General features: G+C 37.3%; 1 protein-coding gene across 1 annotated transcript in view; it reads left to right on the top strand.

Annotated features, from left to right (window-relative positions):
- IL1RAPL2 (interleukin 1 receptor accessory protein like 2) overlaps positions 1-17,319 on the top strand; it is a 781,557-nt gene extending 764,238 nt beyond the window's left edge. The window contains exons 8-9 of the mRNA XM_060182659.1: positions 1-171; positions 16,616-17,319. Of these exons, the coding sequence (XP_060038642.1) occupies positions 1-171; positions 16,616-17,313 (869 nt within the window). The 3' untranslated portion in view covers positions 17,314-17,319. The remainder of the gene's footprint in view (positions 172-16,615) is intronic.
- Positions 17,320-20,113: the final 2,794 nt, after the last annotated feature.

The raw sequence follows: 20,113 nt of genomic DNA, 5'->3' as shown, positions 1-20,113 counted from the left end.
ACAACAAAGAATACGATGCCTATCTCTCCTATACGAAAGTGGACCAAGATACTTTAGACTGTGACAATCCTGAAGAAGAGCAATTCGCTCTTGAAATACTGCCAGGTGTCCTGGAAAAGCATTATGGATATAAACTTTTCATTCCAGAAAGGGACTTGATCCCAAGTGGAAGTAAGTATTTTCAAATGTTGTGCTTAAAATTTTTATGAAGTTATGCTGAGATTTCAAACATGAGATCCAAGTACTTGCATAGTTATTTTTCAGGATATAATTTATAGATTTACTTTTCTCCCCAATACCTGTTTTCTGAGTTTTAGGTGTCCAGATTCTTAAAAGGTACTCTCACTTATATTTTAGATATAGTTTTTAAAGCATGCCCCTTTTATAATAAAGAGAGAGGGAAGAAAAGAGAGTGACAAGTCAGAGCACTGAAACGTTAAATGTGGTGGGGGGCAGGTTCAAATTTGTCTCACACACATGGTGAAGCAGCACACTATCTAAGTGAACAATTTCACCAGAGCTTTTGCCTTACTGGGTTATATTTTACTATATGTATTTAGTGTTTTGAGGAACTGATTACCTTTTAAAAGATAATGTTTACAAATGAGTTAAAGCATTTTTAATTTATCTCAGTTCCAAAGCTGGTATTCTGTCATTATGCTTCTATTTATAACTACAGTCATTGTGTCTAATAACCCTGAATTTATGCCTTGTTGCTCATTTCCAGATTTATAGGAAAAAAATCCACTTAAAAAGGTAGGTGAGGTCATTGGGTATAGCACTTTCATTGTGTATTTAATTTTCAATAATTTCTGGACAATGCAAGCCTTAATGCTACCTTAAAGTTGTGTTATGTATTGTGAACTATATTTAAATTTTCTGAAAAAAATCAGATTCAAGTAAAAGTATATGTTTTGCTCTTTTTAGTCTTCAAAGTTCTGTACTTGTCAAAGTATAAGGGGAATATAGAAAACCTAAGATAGGGTCCCTGCCCTCAAGCAATTAAAATTCCATTGAAGGAACATAGAACTACAGAACTAGCACTTGTATGTGTTAATATATCAAGGAAGGGTAAACTATGATCACAAAGAAATATATGGTAATTTTGTGCATGAGACATCAAAATAAAAGCTTATATTTTTACTTATCTCACAGCATGTAAAATATTTTAATACGCTGTATCTTATTTTTACAATTACTGTGTGCTGAGAGCAAATAGGGACCACTATCCTCATCTTTTGGATGAGGAAAAATGGTCTCAAAATAAGTCTATGGAAAATATCAGAACTGGAATTAAAATGCATATCTGCTTTGCTCTAGCTCTCTTTCCACTAGATTATGCTTTTCCTCAATAACATTTATTTAGTTTCACAGCAACCCACCAACATCACTATATTTATGAGGCAAATTGAAACAGCTGAGTTTTGGAGGCTTATCTGTTTACTCAGACTACATATGTGACTGGATCTTTGTGTATACACTTAGGATGCATGCTCAAGTGTACCTAGAAAGGAACAAAGAAGTCAGTGATTACGTGTCCATTGTTTTCCTGTGCCACAAATGTAAGAATTTTTCCCATAGTGATTTTCTATCTATAAATTCCTTCATGACTTGAAATTCTACTTTTACACTGATCAGAAAAGTTTCTTTATTTTTATCTCTATTCCAAATTCAGTGTCCACTCAATTTTTGTCATACTCTCACAAAGTCTAATCACTTCATCTTTGCAATTCTGATTCTACCACATTCATTATTTGTTTTTCACCTATACAGTACTTTTCTGATGTCACTCCCTTTTTCAATTAAAATACTGCCAAATTCGTTTGAGAATGATAATTTTCTAAATTGTGATAAAGTAATGTCATTACCAGTATGGAATTTTGCTGTTGCTCCTGGGCTTCACTTCTTTGGGCCAACTTTTTTAAGATAGAAGAAAAAATAAAAAATAGACACTGGGGCAAACCACAGCACCTAAGCTTTATCCTGTATTGTGGATGCGAGGCCCAAACCTGGGTTGCAAGCATGGCAAAGCAAACACATTCTCAGATGAGCTATTATTCCAACACACCAAAATGAAATCTGTAATCTGTGTCATTATGTTCTGTAAGACTCAATATAGTGCTGTATTTTTACATTCCAAAATGACTAGTAACACATTATGCAGACTTTAACAGGACTAATTGACTGGAAAATGTTATTCTTCACAACTGAATATTTGAACATTGATGACTTTTTTTGCCTATGGTAGAAAATCAGGGGTGGGGTACATAGCATAATGGCTATGCAAAGATATTCTCATGCCTCTGGTTCCAAAGTCCCAAATTCAATCCCCAATCCATCATAATCCAGAGCTGGACAGTATTCTGGAGAGAGAGAGAGAGAGAGAGGAATCAGAACTCACTATTGTGTACATAACAATCATGCTCAAGGATGTAGGCTTGAGCCCCCACTTCCTACCCGAAGTTGGGGTACTTCATAAGCAGTAAATCAGGTCTGCAGATGTCTTTCTCCCCCCACTTTTTAAATTTCCCCATCTCTCTCAATTTCTTTCTGCCCTGTCAAATGAAAATAAAAAGAACAAAACGGCCATCAGGAGCAGTGGATTCATAGTGCAGGCACTGAGCCCGATCAACAACCCTGGAGGCAAAAAAAAAAAAAAAAAAAGAAAGAAAAGAAAAATGCAGTTCACTTTGCCTGACACTCATTAGATGTTACTTGTTTGATATTTAATGAAATAGTTATAGTGCACAAATGAATGTAAGATCCAGAAAGCATGGAGGCAAGAATTATATATCTCAAAATTGTGTGCTCTTAGTGATTCCAAAATATCTATTTGGATAACTTGACAGGCAAATTGAAACAAGTTGCTGTATCAATTTGTTCAAGCCATTAACGGAATATTTTATACCTTATTGAATAAATAAGAACTTTGTCTAAACTGATTGTTATTGTCTTGATGTATCATGGCTAAGTCTGAATGTCCTTTTTGACCATGGAGTATGAGACTTACATAAGACATATTTCCCTGCAAAACTACAAGATTTTAATTGAGGATTGAAACACACCACATAAGAGATGAGAGCAACTTGTCACACAGAATACTGGTATTAAATCAAACAAATAAACAAACACACACTTTAACGTAAAAACATCTATTAAAATGTCATCATGATACACGGATATTTTTCAGTCCAAAGAAAATTATTTTAATTTTTTTGTTTTTGGTGGGACACCAACAAGCTCAGTGCAGACTTGGATCCTGGGTATTCAGTGGCATACAGGAAGATCTCTTTTATAAGAAAACTATTTGGGACAACTATGCAGTTTTTAGATGCAACCACCGGAGGGTGTTTGATTTTAATCCTTCCTTCCTGAGCGAAGAAATTCATGTTCTGTGAATTTCGATTTGTGAGTGTAACCGGCAAAAGTTCTTTAAAAGGCTCTTTGACAATTTTTCTTTTCCATCAACATTTCAGAACTGACTGAGCAGTCACCATGTGAGGATTAACGAGTTTTTTCTTGGCATTTTTAGCACGCATTCAGGAAGTCGATGAAGTATATGAATAATATACTTGATTTACACATGAATGACGGAGTAGTACATTTTGGACTTGGTGTGTGTGTATGTTATTAAAGAAGCCTCTGTGGTCTGTATTTGCAGATTTAACAGGTTATGCTATATAAATATAGACACATTCCTGAGGGGGAAAAATACTAGTTACAATATTATAAGCTGTGTTTGTCCCTCACATCTCATCTAAAACATGTTGACCCGAGACTAGTCTTTCCTCCAAAAACTAGTAATGAGTCCTTTGAGGGTTGTAAAAGAAGATGCCATAATATCACTCTTGATCAGTAACAGTATTTTTCCATGAATCAAATTAAGTACTGTGACATAAACTCATTCGCACTTAATGTTATCTTTTGATGTAGCTTCACTTTCTTTTGCACCATTTGCATGATATTCTAACTCCACTTCACTAAATGCACAAAGTTTTCCAATGCATGTATCACGTAGCCAGAAATGTCATGATGCATTTTTTCATAGAAAAATACATCATGATGTTTTTGACAACAACCCAATAGTTTGAAAAATACACAGACGGGTCTCCCCTCACCTTCTCTCTGACTTCTTCTCTCAACCAACTGTTCTCCAATAGCTTGAACAAAAAGATATCACTTTCCAAGGTGAACTAGAAGTGTCAGTATCCTCATATACTCTAGAGGGAAATGTCCTTTGGCCCTCAAGAAGCAGAACAGAAGGAATTTAGTGCAAATACATTTCCTTAATGCTAAAATTAAAAATCTGGACATTATTTTCCTGGCATTGGCATACCTTTCCATTATTGAACCTAGACCAGATCTTCCTTATGTTTTCTCAGGTTTGGTACCATAACATGGCAAGAATTCCTACTTTCCAGTAAAAATTTGGTCTGTTTCTTCCCAGGCTAGAAACATCTGTCCTGTGAATAGCAAAAGCAACTTTGTTGCCAACAAGTGTCTGAATGTCAGAAGTGACAGGCAACCAAAAGAAAGCCAGATAGAAAACACCCTACTCTAACTGCCTAGAGACACAAACTTGAGAAGTAGAAATTTTCTCACCCCTGCAGCTGCTGGGTTTTGTGGTGTAAAGTACTCTACACAGAGCACATTGTGTTCATGGGGCCTAGTGGATCGTTGAGGAATGAACAGATGTGCTCTAAAGCTGACATGTGACCAACAGAACCCAGCTGTGCAGTTGAGATCCTGAGATTGAAGACATTTTTGGATGAGTACTTTTTAGACTCTTGACTCCATCTTATCTCAGTGTTTCTACAGAAATTAAAAATATAAGAGGTTAGTAGTGAATTGGACTTAGGGCCACTCATCAGAATGAAAACAAAAGTACCCTTAGACAAAGTATCTTTTATTTTGTTTTGAAGGACAGCACGTAAATTCTTTAAAAGGACATGTGAAATATTTATTAGCAATTGTAAATTGAATTATTTCTGACTAAAGCTTTAGAAAGCTATAGATGGCTAAGTGAGCTTTGAAGAGAAAAACCAACACGTAAAATCCTTTGCTTCAATTTTTCCTTCCAGTTATAAGATTAGAGGGATTTCTAAATGAGATTCCCATGCATTATTATACTAGAGAAATAGACTAGTTAATTAAAATATCACCATGCATGTGATTGAACAGTCATTTCTGTTGAAATTATATTCATGAATATGGTCTTAGGTATGAGTTGCCTTTCCATTTGTTTTTCTTTTCAGTTGTTTGTGAGTTTCTATCACTCATTTAAGAATCCTAAAGCTTCTTCCATAATTTCCGGGGAGGGGGCTCTGTTTGCTTTCTCACTTCTACTAAAAATTTCTGCACTAGTCTATTGATATTTAGCCTTCTAATACCTAGCATTAGATATGTGATTGTGCTAGCACTGAAATGACAAATGACTGGAGAATACATCTGGTGTCAGATGATCCCTACTCATTTCTGAACTGAGGCATGTGAAAAACATTTTTGTACATGAATCTTTAAATATCCATTGCCAATAGCTCCTCTAATGGTCATACATATTGGACACAATTCAAGTAAATTGTCTTTTGGGAATAATAAAATCCTATTCCAGGCAATCTAACTGTGACCTAAAAAGTGTGAGGCAAGGGTAACATGCACAAACATGGAAATTTAACACATTGTGTGCAATACACTAACATGGAGCAAAATTAGAAATATCCATTATTCTTGTCATGTTAGAATCAGGAGATACCTGTGCTTCATTATGCTCATAAAATAGACTGAGACCAATTGACTGAGGTTTCTCATCAAATTTTTGAGGTAAAGGAAGAATCTACTGTATAGAATTTCAATCAAGCAATACGGCTTGGATGGCACAAGGACACATACAATTAAATGGGGTTCAAGGAAGTTTTTTAATTTTTTATATATATTTATTTATTTTCCATTTTTCTTGCCCTTATTGTTTTATTGTTATAGTTATTATTGGTGTCGTCACTGTTGGATAGGACAGAGAGAAATGGAGAGAGGAGGGGAAGATAGAGAGGGGGAGAGAAAGATAGACACCTGCAGACCTGCTTCACCACTTGTGAAGTGACTCCCCTATAGGTGGGTAACTGGGGGCTCAAACTGGGAATCTTTCACCAGTCCTTGGGCTTTGTGCCACGTGTGCTTAACCCGCTGCTCTACCGCCCAACTCCCAAGAAAGTTTTAAAGTCTGTAGAAAAATGGCTTTAGAATAGAAGGAATACATCTGGGCAGGAAGCGTAATGATTTTTCAAATGACTTTCATACCTGAGGTTCTGAAGTCCTAGGTTTAATACCCAGTACCACAATAAGCCAGAGATGAGCAGTGCTCTGTTACTTTTCTCTGTATGTTTATCTGTGTATCTTCCTCTCTCACTAAAACAAAATAACTAAAAAGTTGAAATTTTTTATTATTTATTTATTTATTTTAAGAAAGGATTAATTAATAAAACCATAGGGTAGGAGGGGTACAATTCCACACAATTCCCACCACCCAATCTCCATATCCCACCCCATCCCCTGATAGCTTTCCCATTCTCTATCCCTCTGGGAGCATGGACCCAGGGTCATTGTGGGTTACAGAAGGTAGAAGGTCTGGCTTCTGTAATTGCTTCCCCGCTGAACATCGGTGTTGACTGGTCGGTCCATACTCCCAGTCTGCGTCTCTCTTTCCCTATTAGGGTGGGTCTCTGGGGAAGCAGAGCTCCAGGACACATTGGTGGGGTCTTCAGTCCAGGGAAGCCTGGCCGGCATCCTGATGACATCTGGAACCTGGTGACTGAAAAGAGAGTTAACATACAAAGCCAAACAAGTTGTTGAGCAATTATGGACCCAAAGCTTGGAATAGTGGAGAGGAAGTGTTAGGGGGGTACTCACTGCAAACTCTAGTGTACTTCTGCTTTCAGGTATATATTTTGCAGTAGTTTACGGATAAGTGTGAACATATGCTCTCTCTCACAGAAACTGGTATATATCTAGGTTTTGGGACTTTGTTAGAAAGTGAACCACAGGGAGTCGGGCTGTAGTGCAGTGGGCTAAGCGCAGGTGGCGCAAAGCACAAGGACCGGCATAAGGATCCCGGTTCAAACCCCGGCTCCCCACCTGCAGGGGAGTTGTTTCACAGGTGGTGAAGCAGGTCTGCAGGTGTGTATCTTTCTCTCCTCCTCTCTGTCTTCCCTCCCTCTCTCCGTTTCTCTGTGTCCTATCCAACAATGACTACAACAATAAAACAACAAGGGCAACAAAAGGGAATAAATAAATAAAACAAATATAAAAAAAATTTTAAAAAAAGAAAGTGAACCACCTGAGATGGAATTAGAGTATACTATGAAAGGAAAGGTCTCACCCGAGTAATGAAGCTGAAGGGTTGTCATTCCACATGTGAAGTCTCTGGACACAGTCTGAAGTGAAGCATGTTGAGGTGGCCATCGTTGTGTTGGTTAGGTTGTGATCAGCAGATGCAATATTATTTGATATGGATTGGGAGAGGCATACGGGAAAGTGGGCCCTATACAAGGGTTCCAGGACTGGGGGAAGTAGAGGCTCTATAGTGGAGATGTGGGGTTCCTGCTGTCTTAGGGTTCAAAAAGACAATCGATAGTTAATGTTATCATCACATTATTTGGTAATTGGGTTAACTTTGAAAAGTCCTTTTGTTAGGGTTTGCTGTACAGTACCCAGTATCTTGTATATAGCTGTGCTATTGGAGGCTTCTAATCTACTTCGTCTAGGCTTTTGAGAGAGTCTGCATATCAATTACACAGCCTATATATTGAAAAGATTCAGTTTGTGTTTTGAAAAACTCGAGACATACAATTAATTTACCCAGGTGCCCAACAACAGATGAGTGGCTGAGAAAGCTGTGGTATATATACACAATGGATTACTATGCAGCTATCAAGAACAATGAACCCACCTTCTCTGACCCATCTTGGACAGAGCTAGAAGGAATTATGTTAAGTGAGCTAAGTCAGAAAGATAAAGATGAGTATGGAATGATCCCACTCATCAACAGACGTTGAGGAAGAAGATCTGAAAGGGAAACTAAAAGCAGGACCTGATCAAATTGTAAGTAGGGCACCAAAGTAAAAACCCTGTGGTGAAGGGTAGACATGCAGCTTCCTGGGCCAGTGGGGGGTGGGAGGGATGGGTCACAGTCTTTTGGTGGTGGTAATGGTGTTTATGTACACTCCTAGTAAAATGTAGTCATATAAATCACTAGAAAAATTTAATATAAGCACCAGAGCTAGGCAGTAGTGCATCTAGTTGGAAACCCAGGTTTGAGCTGGAACCCCTAGTCCTTACCTACAGGGAAAGAAGTGGCTTCAGAAGAAATGATACAGGGCTTCAAGTGTCTCTTTTTCTCTCTCCCTCCACTCTCAGTTTCTCTTGGTTCTATATCATAAAAAATGACAGGGAAGGGGGGGTGGGCTTCAGGAGTATTGAATTAATCAAGCAGGCACTAAGCCCCAATGATAACCCTAGGCAATTAAAAAACAAAAGAAGAAAACTATAAGGATATAAAATTTTATATATTAGTACTTAATAGGCTTTTTCCATATCTGCTGGGAAATTGTGCCAATGCAGTCACATCTGCCATGTTGTCCCCTCAGGCTACTGCTAGTTCCCACGAGAGTTGGGACATTCTCGGAGTGCCTGTTCAGCCATGTTGTGCCCTCAGGACATTGTCTATATCCCCGCGATATCTGGAGTGCTCTGGTTACTCCTCCCCCCTCCCATTCTCATGAGAGTTATCATCCTATCCTGGAGTGCTATGGTTACTCCTCCCCCTTCCCATTCTCACAAAAGCTACTCCTATAAAAACCCTTCGTTTTCCGCACCTCTCTTGCCGGCGCTCCACTCTGGTGTTCAGACGCAGGAAAGGTTACTGGCTGAGGCGGCCATTTTCTCTACCTCCACGTGGCCCAACCTGCTTCTCTAACACCCAACTCTGAGGTGCCAGCGCCGTGAATAAAGATTTGTGTTTCTTCTTCGCTCCGGACCCTCTCTCTCTCTTCTCTGTGGCCTGCGCACAACAATATCTGGCTCTACAACATCTGGCACTCAATGTGTCCTGCACTCACGCCCAGCCTGAGGTCCAGAAAAGCTGCCCAGACACAGGTAAGTGGCATCCGCCCGCCTCTGTGGCCCTGCGTTTCCCTCCACCATGGGATTTTTTTCCGTTTTATGAGGAGGTGTCTCAGAGCACTCCAGATATCACGGGGATATAGACAATGTCCTGAGGGCACAACATGGCTGAACAGGCACTCTGAGAATGTCCCTACTCTCGCGGGAACTAGCAGTAGCCTGAGGGGACAACATGGAAGATGTGACTGCATTGGCACAATTTCCCAGCACATATCAATGATTGCAATTGATTGTATCTATACTTCTCTAGGGCATAGGATTAAGGAGAAAAGAGGAAGGGAGATACCCTTTTATAGACTCTATTTCCTACACTTCACATTATATTACATCATTCTCTGTGATTTTTTTATTACTTAACTTCAAGTACAATGAAGCAATAAAGAGAAAAAAACAATAAAGATGTTACACCAGCAAAATCACTCAACTGGATAATGAGCCTACTTTGTCATACACATGACATGACTGAAGCTAGCAGTCACAGCACTGGAAGAATTTTGGGTGCTTTGATGTCTTCTCTGTCTCTGTCTCTTTCTCTCTTAATAGTGTTAGCACAATCCTGGGCAATGGTTAAGCAAAGAAGGGGTGGGGTGGCACTTCTAGGCTCTGCCTTTATAAAAGAAATAGAGGTGAGGGCAATATTTCAAAGTAGTTTCTACCCACTATTGTGCCTCCCCATCTATTGATAGTCAAAATGCAATTGCAAAAGTAAAGGGTTCATGACTAGAAATATAGCTTCCATTGTCCAAACTGTAAAAAATTTAGTTTCCTGCACTCACAAGACTTCAAACCGTCTATATAAATAGCAAGAGTTGAGCCCTGAGTACTGTGAGTTTTCAAACAGAATGAATAGAGAGATCTTTGTGATAAAAGTAATATTATCGTTTATTTAGAAAATCCTGCATGCTTGCATATAGAAATATCATTTATTTTAATGATTTATTTATTATTTTTGCCACCAGGGTTATTGCTGGAGCGCAGTGCTTACAGGAAGAATCCACCACATCCAGGGGGTCATTTTTGTTTTCATTTTCACTGATAGAGACGGTGAAATAGATGGAAAGGTAGAGGGAGGGAGAGGTAGAGAGAGGGAGAAGGGGAGGGGATGGGAGGGAAAGAGGGAGAGGGGGAGGGGAGAGGGGGAGAGGGAGAAGGGGAGGAGGGAGAGATGGGGAGAGTGGGAGAGGGAGATGGAAGGGGAGAGGGAGAGGAAGAGGGAGAGGACTGCAGCACTGATCCACCACTCATGAAACTTCCCTCCTGTAGGTGAAGATCAACCAGGGACTCAAATTCATAATGGGTGTACTCTACCAGATATGTCATCACCTATAAAAGGGCCTTAGAATGCCGTTTTTCAAACAAGATCTAGAATGTTCATGGTGGTATGACCATAGGCAAGAATACCTTTTTCTACAGGCTAAGTATTTGTTATTTAACTATTAGTTTTGTTGCATGAGTTTCAGCTCTCCAAACTGACATTTTCAGATAGAGAGTAACAAAGAAAGAGAGACAGGGAAAGACAATAACACAGTAAATACTTACCCTCACTTAGTGTTGTTGATCAAATTGGTATCTGGGTTGTGACAAGATAGGCACAGTAGCCAGGTGAGATATCTTCTTGACCCTGTCATTTAACTTATAAAAATATGCAAGCCCCTTTTTTTTTGCTTCCCCCCCTTTAGCTGCCCTTGTTGTTTTATTGTTGCTGTAGTTATTATTGTTGTTGTTATTGATGTCGTCATTTTTGGATAGGACAGAGAAATGGAGAGAGGAGGGGAAGACAGAGAGAGGGAGAGAAAGATAGACACCTGCAGGCCTGCTTCATTGCCTGTGAAGCAACTTCCCTGCAGGTGGGGAGCCGGGGCCTTTACACCTGTCTGTTGCTCTTCATGCCACATGTGCTTAATCTTGCTGCACTTCCTGACCCCCTGCAAACACTTCTTAATGGTGACCCTAACACAAGTGGAGTAAGCAACGAACATTAAAAATTGTTAGTTGATTAGTTTGATTAGTCATATGGTAAGTAGTTTGTAACAATAAAACATCAACACTCATGAATATAGAAATTTTATTCTCCCTCATCCTTCACCAACACTGCAATAAATTCAGAGCCTGAAGTTTAGGAAGGTACAGAATCAATTTCACTGGACACCACTCTTCCTACTTTGTAACTATTCCTTTAGTTCTCCTTTTTTAAAAATAAATATTCTATTTTCAATTCACTTTTTAGATATAATCCTACTTCTCCAATGCACTTAAATTTATTTTTATTCCTCAATATTATTTTATTTTATCTTTTTTGTAGACCGGAATGATTGGGTTTTAATAAAGTAGAAAAATCAAACAAACCAAATCAAACTAAACACAACATACAAAATCAGTCAGCATATCAAAATGTGAAGCTTTCCCTATGTACAAGCAACTGGCCAACCTTCCTATTTACTTCTTCTTCTTCTAGCGTTTGCCCTTCTTCCGTAGCCAGTCAACAGCGTCAGGTTGAGCCTGATGTCTGCTTGTTGCTGGCTTTGAAAGTGACTGGGATCCATGTGGATTCAGTCGGCTAGGAAGGATCGTCAGTTTCCCCAATAAATGGGTACTCACGGGATGCACCACGAGAAGGTCTATCCAATGCATCCCATCCTATTTACTGTGCCAAAGGAAAGGGTTCTAATAAGTAAGATTTGCTCAGCTTATTAAGATGAGGGAGTATGGAAGTTTCCCTTTTTTCTTTTATGAATACACCATCCATATTTCTAACCAACTGCTTAGTTCTGGCTTATAGTAATGTTGGGGATTGAACATGGGAGATCAGTCTCAGGCATGAAAGTTGTTTGCGTAAGCATTATGCTGTTTTCCCAGACCTGGAATTTTATTTTATACAACTACCCCTCAAAAGGACTTAAAGTTGAATTTACTTTTAATTTACTTTTTAATTTGCTTTTAATATTATTTTAGATAGTCACCCACCTTGTTTCCTCTACACACCAATACTATTTTTCTTTACTTCTCTAATAGATTCATAGTGTAAGGAAGCAGTGCATTTTCCTCTAGTGTATGTTCTTGTCAACTCACAACAGAGACAGAAAAAAAATATTCTGGGGCCGGGTGGTGGCACACCTGGTTGAGCACACATATTACAGTGCACAAGGACCAGGTTTGAGCCCCTGGTCCCCACCTGCAGGGGGAAAGCTTTGCGAGTGGTAAAGCAGATCTGCAGGTGTCTCTCCCTGTCTCTCTCTCTCTCTCTCTCCCCTCCTCCTCTCAATTTCTGTCTGTCTCTATCCAATAAATAAATAAAGATAATAAAAAATAATATTCTGTTTAGTTGCAATTGTAATGTGAAAAAATAATCTATACCAAAGTAATTACCGTTATTGAATTTTCGTTAAAAAGACTTTTTTTCTTTATCAAATCACAACTACTACAAATTTAATATAATAAACTTTATTTCATGTCTGATTTTCCAATGTGGTTTCACAGTCCTGTCCAAAGTAACAGAAGAACCCCTTTAGATTTTCCTGTCATCATAGTTACTTCAAATAAAACCTTGAAAATAAATAACTTTGTGATGTATTTTAAGGGATACTTTATATTTTATGTGGAAAATGTTTTTATTAGTGACTTAATATTGATTTATAAAATTATGACACAACTGGGTTATAATTCCACACCAGTCCCACCACTAGAGTTCTGAGCCCCCATTCCCTCTACTAGAAACTGAAGTACCCTCTTTTAAGGAATGGCTGTTAGTCAGCTGTTAAATTTACCTGAACAAAGCAGAACAGTGTATAGTAAATATTCAAATGTGCTGGGGATTTAGAGTTTTAAAAGCATTTATTTATTATCTCTTTGTGAGGAAAATCTTTTTAAAGGGTTTTTGAAATTTATAAAATGTCCCCCACAAAACCACATCTCTACCATGGAAAACACCACTGCCTGTCAGAGGCTACACTAGTTGTAAGCCAACAAAATGTTAACTAGAATACCTGTTTCTACTTAGCTTATTTGTAGCCTTTTCAAACCTAAACAACCTGATTGCTCTCAAATTCAGGGACAGTCAATTTTGTAAAGGTTTAGAAGACAGATATTTTGGTGTTAAATTAGTAATAGTAAATAAGATCTGTAAACCATATATTATTTATTTTATATGATATTTTTATTCTTACTTTCCTTTTATAACCCCTTGGATATTTTTAGATAACTTTTAGCTCACAAGCCATAGAAAAACAGGACATGGTCTTAATTGATCATATTTCAATTCATTCTCATTGTATGCAGACATGGGTAAGATTGAAATTATTTGTGGTACTTCTAAAAAGAATCAGCAACAACTCTTAAGCTCAAAAATCAGCAAGATATTAACTTTACCTGTATGATTATTTGCTAACTTACTTTTCTTTTTTTCCCCCAAAGATAAAGACATAGAAAAGAAGGGTTGTGGAGAGAGGCGGTGATGCTTATTAGGATTATTAGGAGAGGGGAGAGAAGAGAGACATAAATAACAAAGATAAAAGGACAGAAAAGAGAAAGAGAAGGAACAGAAGGAGTTTAAGAGAGGAGCAGAGCATGGAGGGGGAAAAAAGACACACACACACACACACACACACTGCACCAGAACATGGAAGCTAGGACACAACTTCTCCTTTTCTGTGGAGCCAGGCAGTTCTTAGCGGCACCTCCCCAGCTGCTTTCAAACATTGAGGTTGCTGCCCAGTCACTGATCACCATCCCAAGAAGCAAAATGTGGGCTTCACATCTGAAAACTTCCACTTGGTTTTTCACCAAGTGAAATGGAACACGAAATTCAGGGCCCAAGCAAATGGCTCATGTTTTTTTTGGGACACTCAGACTGTTTCTACCCAGGGAAAATTTTGATGTACTGACTGACTGACTGACTCCAGTGCATATGATTAATGTATATACAAGGCAAACCAGGATAATTCTGATTTTTTTTCTTCCACAGCAGGTTTTCAGCCGGAATTATCTGGATGGTTGCCTCAACACTCCACACTAGACTTTGCCAGGATAAGCATAGCTAGTGTAATATGCAGGAGGCAGGGTCCACTCCCTCTCTCCAAGGTTCCCTTCAACATCCACACCCTGTACAGCTTAGAGCAGTAGGATCTGTCCTTCCAGGCTTTTCTTCTGAGGGCAAAGGAACATTATGTCTAATGATAAGAGAGCCAGAACCCTAGCCATTACATTTTGTTTAGCAGCCAATGGTAAAAATTAATATAAAAATTTTGGGAATCATACTAATAAGGGAAATAAACTGCCAGCCTGTTCTCTTCCCCAGTTGAGAGAGACTCACAAAGTCCATGCAAACCCAAATGAATTACTATGTCTATGCATAATTTATCTTACAACGGTGGACACCTGTTCTCAATATATATATGTATATATATATATATGAAACTTTTTAAAGTTAAAAAGTAAACTGGACTATTTATCAGTACTGAAAGAGTTTGTATATCAGATATGCTCCTTACAAGGTTTGTATATTTTAATTAAATGGAAATCTACAACTAGTGAGTGAAGAGTAATATCCAGAATAACCCCTTGATAAATCTTTTGCTTAAGAACTAACCTATAATATCAACAAGTAATTCATAATTATTTGGTAAAATTGTGTTTTCATGGATTCTTGCATTTAAACCATGACTTTGGTCTTGGCTTTTATTATGGAGAAAAAGTGGAAAGAATATGGGAAAGATGCATTATAGTTTATTTTACTGTATCTTACAGATCCAACCTCTAATGATGAAGCTTCCCACATAACTTCTTTATTTTGGGGAGCAGAAAAAAAGGAAGAAAATGAAGAGTCAAAACTGTTGATACACGGGGATAATATTTTTCTGCTCTATTGAATCTTTCTATCTTTCCTTCCATTCTGTTTCACCAGTTCTCTAGTACTTACAATATCCCTTGCTCCATGTGTGGTGTTTTTATTTTGTTTTTGCTTTAACAAAAACTCAATGTGGATTTTTTTCCTGACTACATAATATCTAAAATAAAGTGCTTATAATTCTTAATAGTTTTCCTCCCCATTTAGAAAATGCCGTATCCTCTGAGAAAAAGTCATTGTTACTCTGCATGAGAATAAACTCTTGAAATGTATTAACACCAAAATAGCGTAATGACAGATTGTTGTATGAGCAACTCTATGTATTTCTTTTGTAACTTTTGTTCATCTATAGAGTATGTAGAAACTTTGCTCATTTCCCCTTGTGATTTATTTTTCTGCCCAGTGGTGGAAATAAAAACCCTGGAAAGAGAGAATCCTCTGTAAAATATGCATCTGTGAAATACGTTTCTCTTTTCAGTTGACTTGTACCATGCTGTTTGGTGCCCCCACACTATGTACTGGACGTGACTCCTTGAAAGCAGTCTGTAACCTTGAACAGATTTGCAGTGACAAATGTTGCCATGCTTCTGTAAGCACTGCTTCTGCTAGAGGGCACTGTACATTAGACAAGTTCTTGTGCTCTGCTTAGTAAAGACAGCTCTGTTGTAGCACCTGTGTCCAAGTCTCCATTTGTTAACACATGTGTGTGTTTCCCTTTTTGGCAGATAATAGTTTGGAAATCATGATTGCAAAGGGATTACACCATGAAATACATTTAGAGTTAGCTGAATATTTTTCTGTGTTACACACACACACACACCATAAAATATTCACTTCATTTTCAGAATCACTCCTTATAGTAGGGAAAAGACTTGCTTCTAGTTGATATAATCCTCCATTACTGTGAATTCCACACCACCAGCCCCCACCTAAAGCTCCACCCCTCACTCCTCCTCCCAATAAAGAGCAGCTGGCTCAAATTAAACTCATGGGCATACACACCACTTCCTTATCTCAGAATCTGAATGATAAAATGGGGAAACCTAAGTTTGTAAATAACAGAAAGTGTTCTGGAAAACAAGCTATGATTCTAGAAGAGAATTCCCACTATCTATTGAATTTGAAGGAGTTTGCGTACACAGATGTCTCTATATTTTTAGAAGTTGAGAACTTCTAAAATGAGAACTTCTAAAACTGAAATTGGGGAGAGCAAACCAAATCCTTAAGTACAATGAACCTTCATTTATTTAAAAAAAATGTACCATTTCTGTTTTCATAATCCCTTTGCTTGCTTGTTCACTTAGGATACTAGCCTTGAAGCCTGTCTTTAATTAAGTGATTAAATAAATAAAAATAAATTAAAAACATCCAAACTTTTACAATTTCAGGTTTACACTTTAAGTAATGATGAGGGGAAGGAAAATAGGGAATATAAGGAGGATTTTTTAAAGGAAATTGACTTTCTCAATGTGAAAGTACAAATAAAGAAAATCTGACAGACTTCAGTGTAAGACTGGATCTTTGCTAGAGTAAGAGCCTAATACTTTAAAGACTGGAAATGTCTTTGTTTTACTCTTTCTCTCTTTCTGTGATTTGTAGCATACATTGAAGATCTCACCAGATGTGTTGAGCAAAGCAGAAGACTTATTATCGTGCTAACTCCAGACTATATACTCAGACGAGGATGGAGTATTTTCGAATTGGAAAGCAGACTCCATAACATGCTAGTCAGTGGAGAAATCAAAGTGATTTTGATTGAGTGTACAGAATTAAAAGGAAAGGTGAATTGCCGGGAAGTGGAATCACTAAAGCGCAGCATCAAACTTCTGTCCCTGATCAAGTGGAAGGGACCTAAAAGCAGCAAATTAAATTCTAAATTTTGGAAGCATTTAGTATATGAAATGCCCATCAAGAAAAAAGAAATGCTTTCTCAGTGCCATGTTCTGGATTCTGCAGAACAAGGTCTTTTTGGAGAACTCCAGCCTTTACCGTCTATTGCCATGAGCAGTACCTCGGCCTCTCTGGTGTCATCTCAAGCTGATCTCCCAGATTTCCACCCTTCAGATTCCATGCAGATGAGGCATTGTTGCAGAGGTTACAAACATGAGATGCCAGCCACCACCTTGCCAGTACCTTCCTTAGGCAACCACCACACTTACTGTAACCTGCCTATGACGCTACTCAATGGACAGCTACCCCTTGCTAATACTCTGAATGATTCCCAGGAATTTCATAGAAACAGTTCCCTACTACCTTTATCATCCAAGGAGCTTAGCTTCACCAGTGATATTTGGTAGTGAAAAACTGAAGTCCTCTGAAAAGCTACGTGAGTGTTCAGACTTTCTGCTATACCAGAGTAAAGTACATCCAATAGCATAGAGGTGCTGAAAAAGTGTCCCAAGCAAAAGGATCAGTAGTTGCTTTTCGACTTTATTATTTGTTCACATTTCTAGAATAGTGGGAAGGGAAGGACTAGTACTTTTCTAGTATAGTACCTTGCACCAATGTACAGTTTGAATTTATTCCTGAAATGGAAAAAATTGTAGGTTATATTGTTCAATGGAGGTTTTATGATACTACATGGACTGAAAGTTTTCTCTATTTTTTTTTTGTATTTATGTAGTATTTGAAATAAGTAAAACTTAAAAAAAGACTTTTAATGAATCTGGAAATTCTGACCAAAGTTTAAAGGGGAACAAAAAGTTCTCTAGAGTAAGTGAAACATTGGGAATTATCAAGAAAGATTTGTTGAGGCACCCCAATTAGAAGACTGTAAGAAAGACCAACCAAGAAAAATGTGGTTGAAATGTTTAGAACTTCTTCGTCATAATAGACAACTAGTTTTGGCTAAATCAAAAGCTCAGAATGACAGCTTTCAGTTGTATCAGGCAAGCACGTCTTTTGTAGGCACACTGGTAGGTAGGTAAACAATATGTACTTCTTGAGCAAATGAACAGACAAGCTGTTAATTTGTTTAGTATAAATTTGAACAACCCATGTGACTCCCTGCCCTATTTCAAAAATGTCAACCACTTGGAAAACACTATTTACAATATACATTTTAGTATGTACTAACTAATTTCATATTTGGATTTTTTCAACTGATTTTCAACTGGTATTCATCTTTATACAAATACATGAGCATCTTCCTACTATTTTTCATCATTGTTGGAATTTGAATTTAAATAAATATTGACTGCAAGCATCAGCAATAGAAGTAGAACAATAATATTCATAGGCTAAGCTGTACATGATTAGGATTTACTAGTGATAGAACAGCAAGTTCAGTGATTCTCATCTGAAATAGAGCTGCGGAACAGACTATTCTGTACATACACATTATCTCTTTAACCATATATGGAAGGTTCCAGAAGAAGTATATTTAGTCCAGGTGTTTCAAACAATATATTTCAAACTAAACTTCTCCACTCTCAAATAGTGACTATGACTGTACCATACCAGAAAATCCTTGTGAATAATATGCAGTGTCAATTTACTATATTGGAAATGTGCTTGTACTAGTCTATTGTGGTTCACAACTTTTATGTTCTTCAAATTAATCGGATCTGGCACACTCTCCAACAAGATGCCCCTGGAGGTCAATTGTTAATCAGAGTTGATTCTGGTGGATTTCTGCAAATGGTTTTGAAATCATTTTTACGGATAAAATTGCATAAGGACAAATGCACACATCTGTACAAATTAAGAATTTGCTCAACTCTTACAATTGTGGAACTCAAATGTAGAAGGGAATATTGATACTATGTTTTCACTACTTCCTTCATCTTTACATTATTGTTTCCCTGTGATCAGTGGGTTTGGTTCACATTATTTATTTCTCTCTTGCTTTTCTTTATCAAGCATTCAGACAATGCATTATGTACCAGCAACAGTACATGGGAAACACAGTAATAATGCATATTCATTTCATAGTAAGACAATTAGTTGCTGCTTTGCAAAGTCTCTCTCTCTCCATATATATATATATCTTTTACATAGATGCATTTAACAACTGAGAAAGGTAATTTTGATTCTGTAAATATTATAGATCTTTCAAGACATAACACTATTCTGCACTGTTGTCCCAGTGATATGAAGTTGTATAACTCTCATTGTTCTTTAAATCCTATATGCAATTATTAAGTTAACAAGTGCATGAGATAATTGGTATATGTTTATGTGACCAATTGTATTTTTACTATGTATTTTTTCACAGAAGTCTAGATTAATTCAAACAGAATGTTCAGTGGTATTTTTAAACTAATAGTTCTGTATTGAGCATGCCAGTTCTGAAAATATAACATGGGTCTCTCTGCTTCCTTTATTTACAATGATTAAACATGGGTAGCAGTTTAAGTTGGCTGGGCACAATGTATCCTTTCACTACTAGTAGGTACTCAAAAACAGAGCATTCACACTTGTTCTGGGGAATTTGACAAGAAACATTTTCTACCACTTTCAGGAACCAATATGTACACTATCTATAAAAATTTATTTCTAGATGGCAATTCAAAATCTGATTCTCATTTGAGATTTTAAATATATGTAACTCATGAGGGTATAATAAGTATTCTAGAACATGATGTATTATTTCACTTATTTCATGGTGGGATTTTTTTCTTCTCAAATTTTCATTGAAATGAATTTTTGTAATTTAGAAAAATGTTGGTGCAACTAGTTTTCATACATTAATAGCACATTTCTTTAACCTGACCATCAACAATTTACATACTTTGTAAAGTGCAGTTAATTTTTGACGTGAAATGTTCTTAAAACACTGGAAATTAGACACACTGCAATAAATGAGAACCTCACAAAAATATATAGAAAATGAAAACTCAATTAAAGATAAACTATGATTTTTCTTGTGCAAAATATGAAATCTGGACATTTAGGTAATCTGTTGGCTCCAATCCAACTATGGAGACTATGAAAAGTAGTTGGATGGTTGCTAAAACGAAGTAAGAAGATACCTCTGCTCACTCCATTTCAGCTTTAATTGAATTTGATCCAAATCTGTTGTGCTTTCAATCATTTTATTTTCCAAAGGGTACAAAAATGCATGGGGACTTCTAGTTAAAGCTTGAACTCAATATA

This window comes from Erinaceus europaeus, chromosome X (genome assembly GCF_950295315.1).
Source record: "Erinaceus europaeus chromosome X, mEriEur2.1, whole genome shotgun sequence".
Lineage (NCBI taxonomy): Eukaryota > Metazoa > Chordata > Mammalia > Eulipotyphla > Erinaceidae > Erinaceus > Erinaceus europaeus.
This window is presented reverse-complemented; position numbering and strand designations above follow the sequence as displayed.